Source organism: Balaenoptera borealis (genome assembly GCF_965194805.1).
Source record: "Balaenoptera borealis genome assembly, chromosome: 6".
NCBI classification, from domain to species: Eukaryota; Metazoa; Chordata; class Mammalia; order Artiodactyla; family Balaenopteridae; genus Balaenoptera; species Balaenoptera borealis.
The window spans coordinates 79,180,630-79,193,637 of NC_138863.1; the positions used below are offsets into that span (position 1 = coordinate 79,180,630).

Sequence of the window (13,008 nt, forward strand, 5' to 3'; positions counted from 1 at the left end):
CTCTCATTAATTCCTGCTGTCAGGAACCCTAATCATGGCGGTGCAATCTGAAAAGTTTTTCAATGGCTCTCTGCTCTGCTGCCCACTCAGGAAATTCCAAACAACTTAGTTTCATTTTCATCTGCCCCACCTGGCACCCAGGCTCCTGATTTATTGCCATTAGTTGTGCATAGATCTGATCCTCTCACCTATGTTGGTCCCTTGAGGGTTGGCCCCCCCATCTTATTTAGATGTGTATCCTATAGTGCTTTGGCCATAACAGATGTCCGTGTTTGCCAAGGACGAAATGTGCTTTCTAAAGGTAAGGGCATCCCACAAATGTAAATGGTTGCTCGTATTATAGGTCAGTGGGCCATTCTCATTCAACTCAGTTTGTCTTGTGGCCTCATTTATCAGACTCCATAAAGCTGTCAGGCCACTTCATGGACTCCCCATTCTTAATAACTCTGATGGCTGCTGTTTAGGGATCACTTATGTCCTTAGACTTAAAGAGGCCTTGGCAAATCAAGCGTTGTCCTCAGTGGAGAGGATGTGCAGCCTCCTACACTTGGAGTGAGCCAGGGCAGAGGATGATTCATTCTTCAGCTTTTACAAATGCTACATTGAGCACATTTGCTTTCCTGAGCACTTCCCTCTATTATTTCAACCAGTGCTAGCACTCAGATAGGAATGCGTATGGGGTTTCTTCTCAGTAAAGGTGCCTCTCCACACTGGCTAAGTATCAGAATCATCTCTGAAATATTTTAAAACTACCCTTGAGTGGGCTCCAACCTCAAGCCCCACACTAGATTCTCTGTGTCTGGACATCTGCATATTTTTAGCTGCCTCACAGATGATTCTAATATTCAGGCAGTGTTGGAAACCACTGCTTTAAAGTATCACATCTCTCCTCCAGCCAATAATTAAATAATTAAAAATTGTTTGATAACTTAAAGTGCTTATTGGCATCTTTTGAAATACCTTTACTTCTCTCAGCTGTCTGGGTTCAGAATTATCTAAAACTTTAATTTCTCTTCTTCCCAATTCCTATTGGGATTTTGTGCATATTATGCAACAACATTGAGGAAGAAAAATAGATATTTTTTAGTAGTGCAATTTCTCTCACACTTGCCTCACTGTAGAATGACCTGAGCTTGAGAAAATACCGATTTGAGCTACTACCCTGGATTCAGAAGGTCTAGGGTAGAGCCTGCAAATCTGTTCTTACTAAGGGGTTTTTAGGATCAGGTGAGTTTGGGAAACACTTGCTTAGTAAAAAGTTTGATGGCCAAAAGTTCAAGTTATTGACTTTTGACTTGTCTTTAAATTGTGCAGATTCTTGACACATATATATCTGTAGTACTAGGAAGCAGAGATGTTGTCCCAAGGAGTATAAACAATGCATACCTAAGTACAGGGGAAATACACTTCAAAGGGAATCATAGAAATGGCATGGGAGAGGTGGGTCTTAGTTCCAGATTTACTTCCAATTTGTTGTGTGACTTTTTCTAATTCACAACTTTAACACCCTAATTTCCTGAGCTAGAGAATTGGACTAGGTAATGATTTGGGCTTCTTTTAGCCATAAAATTCTATGATTTTGTCGATTTGATTTATTCAAAAATTTAGCCTGGGAGAAACAGTACATTTCTGTTTTGTTTATCTCCTTTCTTTCATTGGTAACACCAAAAACAGCCCTAAGCAGATGAGCTATATTTTGTTTCACCTTGCACTTGTATATAGTTTAGATGTAAAGAAATGGACACGTACATACATGTGTATATACATATTATTTATTTCCTACGTTTTATCTGTTCAACCAGCATTTTTATCCATGATTAGGATTTATTTGTTATCCATTTAGACTTTCTCATTTACCTCATTATATTAAATATCCTCAATATTTATTAGAGGACTACTGTTTTTCAGATCTTCTATCTAAATATGAGGTGATAAAAGAATGATAAAACTGAGCTCCTGCATTCCATGGACTCATAATCTCTGGGAAGAAACAGACATCAATATGATAAATGATATCCTATAGGAATGATCAAGACAGTATGGACTCCAGGAGTTCTCCAGGCACATAAGAGTGGGAAGAAAATTCTAGGTAGAAGGCACAGTATGTGAAATTGGCCATAATGAGTTCTAGAAACTGGGACTAGTTTCAAATATCACATGGGGAGTGTGGAAGACTGTTGGGAAATGATACTGGAGACATAGGATAGAAGAAGCCAGGTTATGAAGACTCGTGGGTGATATATTAATGATCTTGGACTTGATGAAAAGTCATTGATGAATTATTTCTGAGCAGGATAGATCTGAGCATTAACATCTAATTAGACCTGAATTCTAAGAAAACCTCTTTCTTGGGCTTGTGAAAGATGGGTAAGCCATGTGAAGTGTCCAATAGAGGATTTGGGAAGGTGGTTTAGAGGCTCTTAAGGATGTGTAGAAAGAAACAATACAGGGGGCTGAACTAGGGCCATGGCAGTGGGAAAGGAGAAGAAGGTCAGATTTAAGGAGTATCACAAAGTTAGGAGCCCAGGATTCATGACCATTTTGATGTGGGAATGAGGGAGAAGGGGTCTAGGATGACTCCCCAAGTTTCTGGCCTGCATGACTAGGATATCAAGGAGCCATTTAACAAATTTGAAAACCATCAATCTCAAATTGATGGTTGAGGTCCTGGGTAGAGATGAGGTTACCCAAGGAGAATGTATAGGGTAAAAGGGGCCAACCCTTAACTCTAGCTAATAGCAGCCTTTGGGGGAGCGCAGAACCACAGAAGGAAGCCGAGGAGTGCCTAGAAAGATGGGAGGCCCCCTAGGGGAGAATGGGGGAATGGAAGGCAGAGAACAGAGTTCAGGAATGAAATTGCTGAGCAGTTACAGTTGCTGCAGAAAAGCATTCTAGGATGTAGCAATTGTAATTGTTTGTGGTAGTCTTAATGAAATTCACTTCCTTGGAGTGGTTGGGTGGAAGCCAAACTATTGCCTTGTGAAATTAATCAAAAGAGAGAAAAAGGCAAAACACATAGTTTGCTTGGTTGTGAAAGAAAGGCAAAAGGCCATTGGCAGAACTAGGAAAAGGCTTAATGAAGGGAGGGACTTGGGTCTGTTTGCAGAAGAAGGGAGAGGGCTGGAACATCGGGAGGGTTGAAGATATAGAGAGGCAGAGGGTAACTGCTAGAACAGGGTCCTAGAAGGGATAGGTGAGAAGGGAACAAGAACACAGCAGATGGCTTGGAACTTGGACAGGCTGCAGAATGTCTCTAATTTTGATACAAGGAAAAAAAGAAAAGGAAGGCTAAGGAGGTTAAAAAATGTATCGGTTTATTGGACAGAAACTGAGATTGCTGCAGTGGGAGAGGCCCTGCTTTTTCTCTGAAGTAAGCAATAAAGGCATCTGCAGAGCACAGAATGTGTCAATGAAGCAGAAATGATGGTTATGACTGTTTTATGTCCAGCTGGTGTACAGAGCTGCAGGCAAGAAGCAGAAGTCAATCTTCACTTCAGTTCCTGATACTCCTGACCTTATAAGAGCCAAGCGAGGGCAGAAGCTTCAGAGCCAGGTAACATTCACACATGAAGATTCATAAACCTACCACAGGGGGTGGTTCTGTGTGCCTGACCACTCCTGCCAGTGGCAGAGCCTCACACTTGGTCGTCCTGATGCTGCCTCATGCCCTTTAACTTCAAGAAGCTGTTTTCTTTGTGGCCGTCTTCACTAGGGTATGTTTTACATGAGCAGGTAATGCCATGTCTTCTATTCTAAGTTCTATACAATTTTAGTCATTGGATGAGTGGTCTGTGGATTCCAGGTGGTGAAAATAAATTTTTTAATTCATTCCATAGGACCTATATTTTGTCCACAGATAAATGAAACCACAATTCATGCATTCAGGCAAAAATGAAAAAAAAATATGTTGAAGACTATCAGAATCCTCTCATTCTTCTATCAGCATTTTTTATCACGTGGATTTAGACTAGACCATAGTCAGCAGCAGGAATGTTAGATGACTGGAGCGCGTATAGGTGTTTCCTAATGTGAGACAGAGGGAGAAACAAATAAACAGAAACACACATAACAATAACAACAACAAAAAATCAGGACAATAACAAGTCGACACTGCCCTCCCATCTTAGGGTTAGAAATGAGTAAAGAGGACTGAATACTAAATAAGGGGTGTTTTATCTCTGTAACATTTGATCCCTATTCTTTGTTTTTAATTTTTATTGGAGTATAGTTGACTTATAATGTTGTGCCTATTATCATTTAGTATCTGTATGTTGAACTTGCCACCAAAGAGAGACCACATCATCATGCTGGAAACCAGACCACAGCCTTGAAGCATGCTAAAGACGTGAAGGACATGGTCAGTGAGGTAAGTTGGGAATTCAGCACCCAGGCACTGGGCTAAAGAAACAAATCCTTTGTTAAAACCTTCACCTGCTTGGGAGTTCCCTGGTGGTCTAGTGGTTAGGATTCGTTCACTGTCATGTCCTGGGTTCAGTCCCTGGTGATGAACTGAGATCCCATAAGACATGCAGCGTGGCCAAGATAAAAATAAATAAATAAATTTAATTAATTAAAAAAAAAACCTTCACCTGTTGCCTCTGATCAGAGAGCTCATTTCTATAAGTTGTGCTCAACAGCATCAAGAAACAGAAAGCAGAGCTATTCTCTTAACGAGCATGATCCAGTGTGTCCCTAGGCTGGATCTGTTCCATGGTTGTGAATTGGGAGGGATGAAAACACTTGAACTTAAATTTCTCTCTCTTCCATCTTTATTTCTTAGAAAAAGTACAAAATTCAATACGAAAAGATGAAGGACAAGTACACTCCAGTTCCAGATACGCCAATCCTCATCAGAGCCAAGAAGGCTTACTGGAATGCCAGTGATGTATGCATCCCTCCCTTCTTTCTTCATTGTGATGGGGCAGCTGAAGTGGAAACACCTAAGAAGCATAAGATATTACAGTCATATCCGTAATTCAAAGTCCTGGCCCACAATACAGATCAGGAAAGAAACAAAAACACAAAAGCCAAACAAACAGGCACAAACAGTACCATTTGGCAAAGTCGCTAAGAATAATGCTGAGAGATGCTGAAAACCTACTGCTTTTCTCATTGCTCTTCCAAGCAAAAATATGACCCTTTCTTCTAATTCTTTGGTGGCATTTCCTAGGGATACTTGATGTTGCTTATCCATAAAATGTTGTTCTTGGAAACAGCCAATCACGGTTTCAAATCCTGATGCTGTGATTTGCCTGCTGTATGACTCCATATAATTTACCTAATTCTTCTGAGCCTCTTTTCTCCTATGTGAAATGAGGATAAGAATTGTGATAATTAAATTAGACTAAACAAGACAACAGATACACGTTTCTAGCACAGTGCAGGGCTCTTAGTTGACACTCAGAAAATGTTTGTTCCTCTCTTCTCTTGATCGCCTAAATCATGTGAATGACATGTTTGTTAGAATTCAGAGGGACAGACTTTCATTTCCCATACCACGTGATCAAGGACAGAGTGCCTTTCAACGGTAATGAGATTATCTGTTAATGAAGATATGAAATGAATCAACCCGGTTAGATGGCCAGTCCTTACCAGTTTTGTGTCCCAGAGCCCAATTATGAATGCATTGCACCTATTACCAGAACCAGGATCTCTGGAGGACTGGTTGGGACTTAACCCAGCCAAAAGCTCAAGCAACCCCCTCACCCTCAACTTAGCAACATAGCTGTAGGATTTGAAGCATCTTAAGTGGTTACAGTAATCCCTAAGCAGAATTGTGAAAGTGTACAGCAAATTGGAACAATATCTTAGTTCCGTAATTTTGTCAGAAATTTTCAGTTGCAGCTAAAAGGAGTCTGCTAGTTGGAAGAAGACCATGCCAGTTTGCTTAAAATATAAGCTGAAAAAATTATATGCTACCCTCAAAATCTATTTGCTAGGATAGTTTTGTCTTCTTGTGACATCCCCATCTTTATCACTTCAAGGTTACTGTCGAATATTAATTTGAACCAAGCTTGCTCTGCATCACCACTTCTCAGGGATGTCCACACAGTGAAATTGGCCCCTGGAGCTCATTATACGCCACTGGACAGCCCTATCCCCAGGGCTTTGTCAGTACCAATACTGGTAACTCTAACCTTTGATATAGTCCAACTGGGATGTGGCATTAAATTCAGCCTATCTACCGTGGCTATCCCCACAAGGAGAGCTAAAGGATCTTAGATTACCCATCTGAAAAACAAAGTTAAAGTTAAAGGCCTCTTTCACTATGTGTTTGCTCAGCTACCCAAAAAGAAAAGATTCGTCCGAGATTGAAAACAGAGTGCTCAGAGAAGTACTCATTTTGTGTAGATGAGATGAATCTTCTATGATACTCTTAGGTTAAAGTCAGAGCTATTGACTTTTGAAATACCACAAAGATAAAGATTGAAATGAAATAAAATTTTAGGACTGCTCCATGGAAAAGGCATTTTAATACCAGGAGTTAGAAACTAAATCTTTCTCCTTTTTCCATGTACATTAGTATGTCCCGGGCTCAACAAAGTTATGCTTCTTTTTTTTTTTTTCTCCTCCCAAATGAGCTTTTTGTCTGCTTGTTTTACGTTTAAATAAACTTTTTATTTTAAGTAGTTTTAGATTTACAGGAAAGTTGCAGCGATAGTACAGAGAGTTCCCATATAGCCTATACCCAGTTTCCCTTGTTGTTACCACCCTACAATACCATGGGACATTTGTCACAAATCAATATTGATACATTATTATTACCTAAACTCCACACTTTATGCAGATTTCTTTAGTTTTCTCTGAATGTCCTTTTTCTCTTCCAGGATGTGAAAGAGGTTTTTAATCTCTCCCAAATTTATTCAAGGGAAAACATAAGAGATAAGACTCAGGAGAGTTCAAGGTTAAAAGAGCTTAGTTATTTAACTTGGTAGTTCTTCATAATCCATGTGCTTTTCCTCTTTCCAGCTTCGCTATAAAGAAACATTTCAAAAGACCAAAGGGAAATACCACACTGTGAAGGATGCTCTAGACATCGTTTATCATCGCACAGTCACAGACCACATCAGTAAAGTACGCCCCTATATATTTCTACTTGTGTTGGGCTCAATAACCCACCATAATTTTTTAAAGTATCCTCCCTTTTCTAAAACTCTCTGGAGACAAACGGACTTTTTTACATTAAATTTGGGTAAGACGTTAAAGCTGTCTTTGTGCTTTTACCACAGATAAAATACAAGGAGAACTACATGAGCCAGCTGGGAGTCTGGAGGTCCATTCCTGATCGCCCTGAGCATTTCCACCATCGAGCAGTCACTGATGCAGTCAGTGATGTGAGTCTTGAAATCTTCTATTTTTACATATAAATTAATATGTCCACATGACTTAACGAAATCAAACACTGCATAAAAACTGATTAAACACTTGACTAAACTTTAGCTCTTGTGTATGGATGTTTAAGTCATAAACCTCATTGCTAAATAAGTGAGCTTCAACTCGGGAGACAGAAAAATATACTCAAATTTATAAACCTAATTTTTCTTCTAAATGTGTTACATCATAATACATGACTGGAAGTGATATACTTCATGTAAATGATAACCTATTTCTGAGCAACTGAAGAGACAAGTTCATGACAATTAAGCAATTAAGACACATGACAATGCTCATTTAGAAAGAAATTTCAGCTCTTTATATGAAAATACAGCTGCCGAGCTAATGATATACTCTCTAGGCAAGTATGCCTGTTAAATTTGAATTGCTTTACTTGGTATTAAAATGAAAAATTCCATATGCAATTCAGTACACCATAAAGTGAGCAGAAATCAATATTATTGGAAATGTCTCTTAAATAATTATTTCAATACTTTATTATTTTATATACCTTAGTGGTCAGACCTTCTATTTGTTCTACTTGTATCGATCCTAACCTACTGCTATTTGGAGGTAGGTACTTAAAACTCTTTGGTGATATTCTTCTCCCAGGTAAAATATAAAGAAGATTTGACCTGGCTTAAAGGCATCGGTTGCTATGCCTTTGATACCCCCGACTTCACTCTGGCTGAAAAGAACAAGACTCTCTACAGCAAGGTATATATCTACTCAAGGGTAATGGCCACGTCCATCAAATGTACTCCAGTGCCCACAGAGAGAATTAGTACTGAGGAAACAGCTTCTCATATTTCCATCCCTATCCTTGCTTCTAGACCCTAAAGTTGGAGTATATACTACATTATTCACTCTACTCAGGAATTATTTTAGTATCGGCCTCATTGACAATAGTAATCATTTATTTACATCACTCATTTGAATTTGATAAAAGGCCATCTCAGTACAACTCCTCATGGCTCTTCCAGAATTTCCTAATATGTCTCTGGGTGATTTGATATGGAAGCAAATAGAAAGTGAGAGTATTTTAATCTACAAACTTGATGTGTGACTTGAAGCAAATAACTTTGTTTTTATGGCCTCATTTTCCTACTTACAAAATAAAGCAGTTGGATTAGCTTCCTTTGAGTTCTAAAATAGAAGGCAGCAAACTTTTCTGAAAGGTTCCAGATAGTAAATAGTTTACACTTTGTGGACCACATTCATTCTGTCACATATTCTTTGTTACAATCCCTTAGTACTATATAAAAAAGTTTTTTCTTAGTTCATGGGGCTATTTAAAAACAGGTAGTGGTCTAGATGCTAGCATACCCCTGCTCTAAAATATTATGATTATCTGATTCATTACTGGAAAACTACTTCTAATTAACGGACTAAAAACTGCCTTCGAGTGCACATGGAAATACATTCAAAGTAAAATAATAATCACTATGAGTATTGAAACAAAGAAGAAACTGATTTGGATTTTTGTCCAATATGGAATATAGATCTATATGACATCCATTCAATGAAACTATGTATTTGGGGGCTAGTTTTTAAGACATTGAGGTGGGTATACCCTTCATTGCCTTGGGAGCCAGAGTGTGTTCAGTAATTACTTGTTATCTCTATGAATGAATTAATCACAATTGTATACAATAAATGGCATGTCTCATTCTTAAGATAATCACAGCATGCTATCAAGTAACCATGTTCTATTTTCTCTAGTATAAGTATAAAGAGGTATTTGAAAGGACGAAGTCAGATTTCAAGTATGTTGCTGATTGTCCAATCAATAGGCATTTCAAGTTTGCAACTCAGTTGATGAATGAGGTATGTATGACCTGATCCAATTGAGCCTATTAGCGTCCCTTTAGAAGTCTATAAATGAGGTTTGATTAAAACCCAATACCTAAAATGACAGGAAAGCCATTTTAGTGTTGATTCAAGATTACGCATTGGGAAGGCTCTTATAATATCACTATCTGATGAGCTCTGCCAAAAGCATGAATAAGAACAAAGGAAGGGGCTGTCCGGATTGGAGTGAGGTCCCCACAGCCAGCACGGCCTCTGCTCGCACTAGCACAGGGCAGCACAGCCCTTTGGGTGACAAGAGCAAAGAGGTAAAGATTTTGTTGACTCTCAGCTGAACTCCCTTCAACAGGGAGTGTATAGGATTCTGTGTAGAGTTGGAAGACCCAGAAGTTCAAAGTTAACTTAGTATCCCTTACCAAGGCACAGAAATGGCAGCCCTAAGCGGGTAGTTGTGCTCCACGCCTTCAAATGTATTGCCACTGTGACTCATACATTGGTGCAGAGAAGTGTCCATTTGCACTCAGAATATTCCTTTACCTTCTACCCAGTTTTTCCTGGAACTGTCTTTGCAATAGTTTAAGGTAAATTTAGCTTAAAATGATGAAAGAAGCAAGCTATGAATTAATGTATGTGTGGATGGTTTTTACATTTAATTTCCTATCTTTGTATTTTCCACAGATTTACATAAATTCAAAAACAATGTTAGAAAATTAGTAAAATGTGTCAGAAAATGAAAATGTAGCCAATGGTATATTTATTTCAATATATAACTTTTTTGTTGTTTTTGTTGTTTATAAATTTTTATTTATTTTATTTTATTTTTTTACTTATAACATTATACCAGAACATATAAGATTTTTTGTTGTTTATAAATTTGATTTAGTTTATTTTCAGTAGATTTCCAGGTGGGATGACTCTGAAGAATTACTGTTGGTAGCTTCCTAGGGAGACAGTCTTGATATATTTTGTTTCTATTTTTCTAATTCATGAAGGATTTCCAGGTCTCTTTTATAATCAAATAAATTAACTAGCATATTAGAATGTGTCCATGAATATACCTTTTGACTCTCACAGCCTAAAGTAGTAAACCTGTAGCTTGTCAGTGCCTTATTTTAAATACAATGTAAGATGTCATAAAACTTAACATTGCTAATGACATCATATGTAAAGATGGAACATGTTTAGGTACAAGGTACTTCAATTTTGATGTTATAACTAATCTAGTCCAAGCCCCAGCCTTCTCCAGGCCATCTTCCTTTGCTTAATTCTCTTCACCTCCCTATTTTCATTACCCTGGATACTTTGGGAGCCCACCTCTAGAAAGCACATTTTTCTGGCTCTCTGAAGTATCTTGGGACATTTGTGTATAGCCTTGAAGTTGTACTCTTGCAATAATTTGATATGATGTTTGAGCAGAAAAAATACAGAGCTGATTATGAGCAGCGGAAAGATAAATACCACCTGGTAGTCGATGAGCCTAGACATCTGCTGGCTAAGATCGCAGGCGACCAGATCAGTCAGGTACTGTGATAGGGCCGCCTGGACGGCCAAGCAGGACTGTGCTCCAAGTTTCTCATGAGATGTCGTCCCGTCTGCTGCAAGGATGTCATAGGTTCTGCCTATGATATTGGGATGTTCTGTTCCAAATTATCTGTCTAGCCACCCAAAGAGCCCACGAGCTCTTTGAGTGTGCCAGTCCATGCTCTGTGTCCTCACGTGTGCTGTGGTGAACATGAGATGCACAGCTGGGTCCTCACACCCTTCATCCTTCAGGAGGGCCTGTGTGTAAACTGCAGTTGTAAAGTGCGAATTAAGGTGCAAACGCAGAAACAAAGAAACAAATTAACGGAAGGAAAGAAGACAGAACTCCTTACTGTGTTTTTCTATTTCACTGATGTCACCTTTTCTATAAGGCAATTTTGGTGGGACTGGCTCTATTATTCCCCATTCACAAGGACTGTGGGTGGTCAACTGCAAATATCACATCACCCTACTTGGCATTATAATGCATTTGGTTGTCTTCACCCCCACACACGTGAGAACACAAAGTGTGTGTGCCTACATCTCTTCACTCAGAGGTGATCAGGATATAGAGCTATGTTCTTTTCCGTCTTCACAAGTCTCTTTTGTGCTTCACTGCTCTTTGCATGAACAGAGAAAATATAAATCTAGTGCCAAGATGCTTCTGAAACAAGGATGTAATGAAATTCTGCGTCCAGATATGTTGACTGCCCTCTACAACACATACATGTGGAGCCAGGTAATGTCTGATGTGATGCGAAGAAGAGATTTAGAAGCCTTGGGGGCATTCACCTCTATGCTTTCCCTGATTTCCTTCCCTGGCCCCCTGACCAAGCTGGTTTCACATGACAAAGCTGCATAAATATTCACTCCCTGTAAATGAACTCTGGATGTGGCCAAGTGTGGTGCTGTAGCAGCCAACATTTGTACGTCTTCTGACGCTTTTGGAATTCCAAGTAATATTAACTGAGGCTATTTCAAAGTTTTTCAAACTTTTCCAAATTGGTATAACTTTATGTTTTTCAATATTTGCCCCAAAGAAGTAGATTTCTTAGAGATAGAGGATGTTAAGTAAATTTGACAGTATTTAAAAGATGTGAATATTTAATGTTTTTGTCTAATGTGTCCATTGCTCAATAATGACTACACTGTACCATTTTGGAGAGATGAGGATGACAGCACAGCTCTTTGAATATTGTGCATATTCATGGCCCCTCTTGAGTTTGATGCTGAATTTGCTAGGTTATTTCCAGCACATCTGTCCTCACACACCCTTGTTAACAGCACTGCTGATCACCTTGCCTTCTTACAAGGTCAACTGAAGCACACACCACCACCTTCCCGTCATATGTTGGAAGGTAAATTTGAAGCAGCAAAAGACAGTGATAATTGCTTAACTACCAGATACGATGTTAATAAAAGGCCATTGTTCCCACACGCAAAGAAAGTTTTTAATCAGTCTTTTGTATTAGCAACTTGTTTTATCACTTTAGTTTGACATCAGATCAACACATGAAATGAGGAGGATGAGGTCTTCCTGTGAACATTCTCTTTGCCTGAACTTTTACCTTGGTCCCGATATGATCATCAGATAGTTGTGCATGGCATTTTGCTGTGTTCTCAGTGTCTGTACTGCTTGAAACCGCTTATGTGCATGAAAAAAAAAAAATCATGACTTGAAAATTTCAAAAATGAATGTCTTTAAAAATAACTACTTCAAACTGTATGTATTCATTTTTTTTTACCTGTTTCAGCTTTGATATGGAAACATACTTAAGAGATCATATATATTCGACGTAGCGTATTGTGAGCGAATCATTACTTGCCAGAGTCCAGAGAACATGGGTCTAGTCCTGGCTCTGAGATTCGCTCTATATGTGCCCTTAGCTCATACTCTTAACCTCTCTGGGCCTCAGTTTCCACATGGATAAAATATATGGAAAATATTTATTATTATTATTATTATTATTATTATTATTATTAGCTCACTCTGTTACACTGTTGCTATCAAATACAGATTTATATAAACATTTCCAGTTAAGAAAGCATGGCGTCATCCCGCACATCAATGGCTTATATAACAATCCTACTCTGCCGTGGGACTCTCTCAAGAGGAAAACTAGAGTCCCTGAAAGCCCTCTCTTCTACTTCAAGTTAACTTGTTCTTCTCCTCTACAATTTAGATCAAGTACAGGAAAAATTATGAAGAAACAAAGGACAAGTTTACCTCAGTTGTGGATACTCCAGAACACCTACGTACTACAAAAGTCAACAAACAAATTAGTGATGTAAGTACAAGAAACA

General features: G+C 38.7%; 1 protein-coding gene across 31 annotated transcripts in view; it reads left to right on the top strand.

Moving 5' to 3' along the window:
- The window catches only part of NEB (nebulin), a 216,213-nt gene that overhangs the window by 162,057 nt on the left and 41,148 nt on the right, over nt 1-13,008 (top strand). For 29 of the 31 annotated variants that reach the window (XM_082395682.1, XM_082395704.1, XM_082395684.1 and 26 more), the window contains 9 exons: nt 3,449-3,553; nt 4,262-4,366; nt 4,781-4,885; nt 6,970-7,074; nt 7,230-7,334; nt 7,987-8,091; nt 9,097-9,201; nt 11,339-11,443; nt 12,888-12,992. In XM_082395682.1, the coding sequence (XP_082251808.1) occupies nt 3,449-3,553; nt 4,262-4,366; nt 4,781-4,885; nt 6,970-7,074; nt 7,230-7,334; nt 7,987-8,091; nt 9,097-9,201; nt 11,339-11,443; nt 12,888-12,992 (945 nt within the window). Of the gene's footprint in view, nt 1-3,448; nt 3,554-4,261; nt 4,367-4,780; nt 4,886-6,969; nt 7,075-7,229; nt 7,335-7,986; nt 8,092-9,096; nt 9,202-10,599; nt 10,705-11,338; nt 11,444-12,887; nt 12,993-13,008 lie in introns of all 31 variants that reach the window. The other 2 variants (XM_082395693.1, XM_082395706.1) reach the window with 1 other exon arrangement.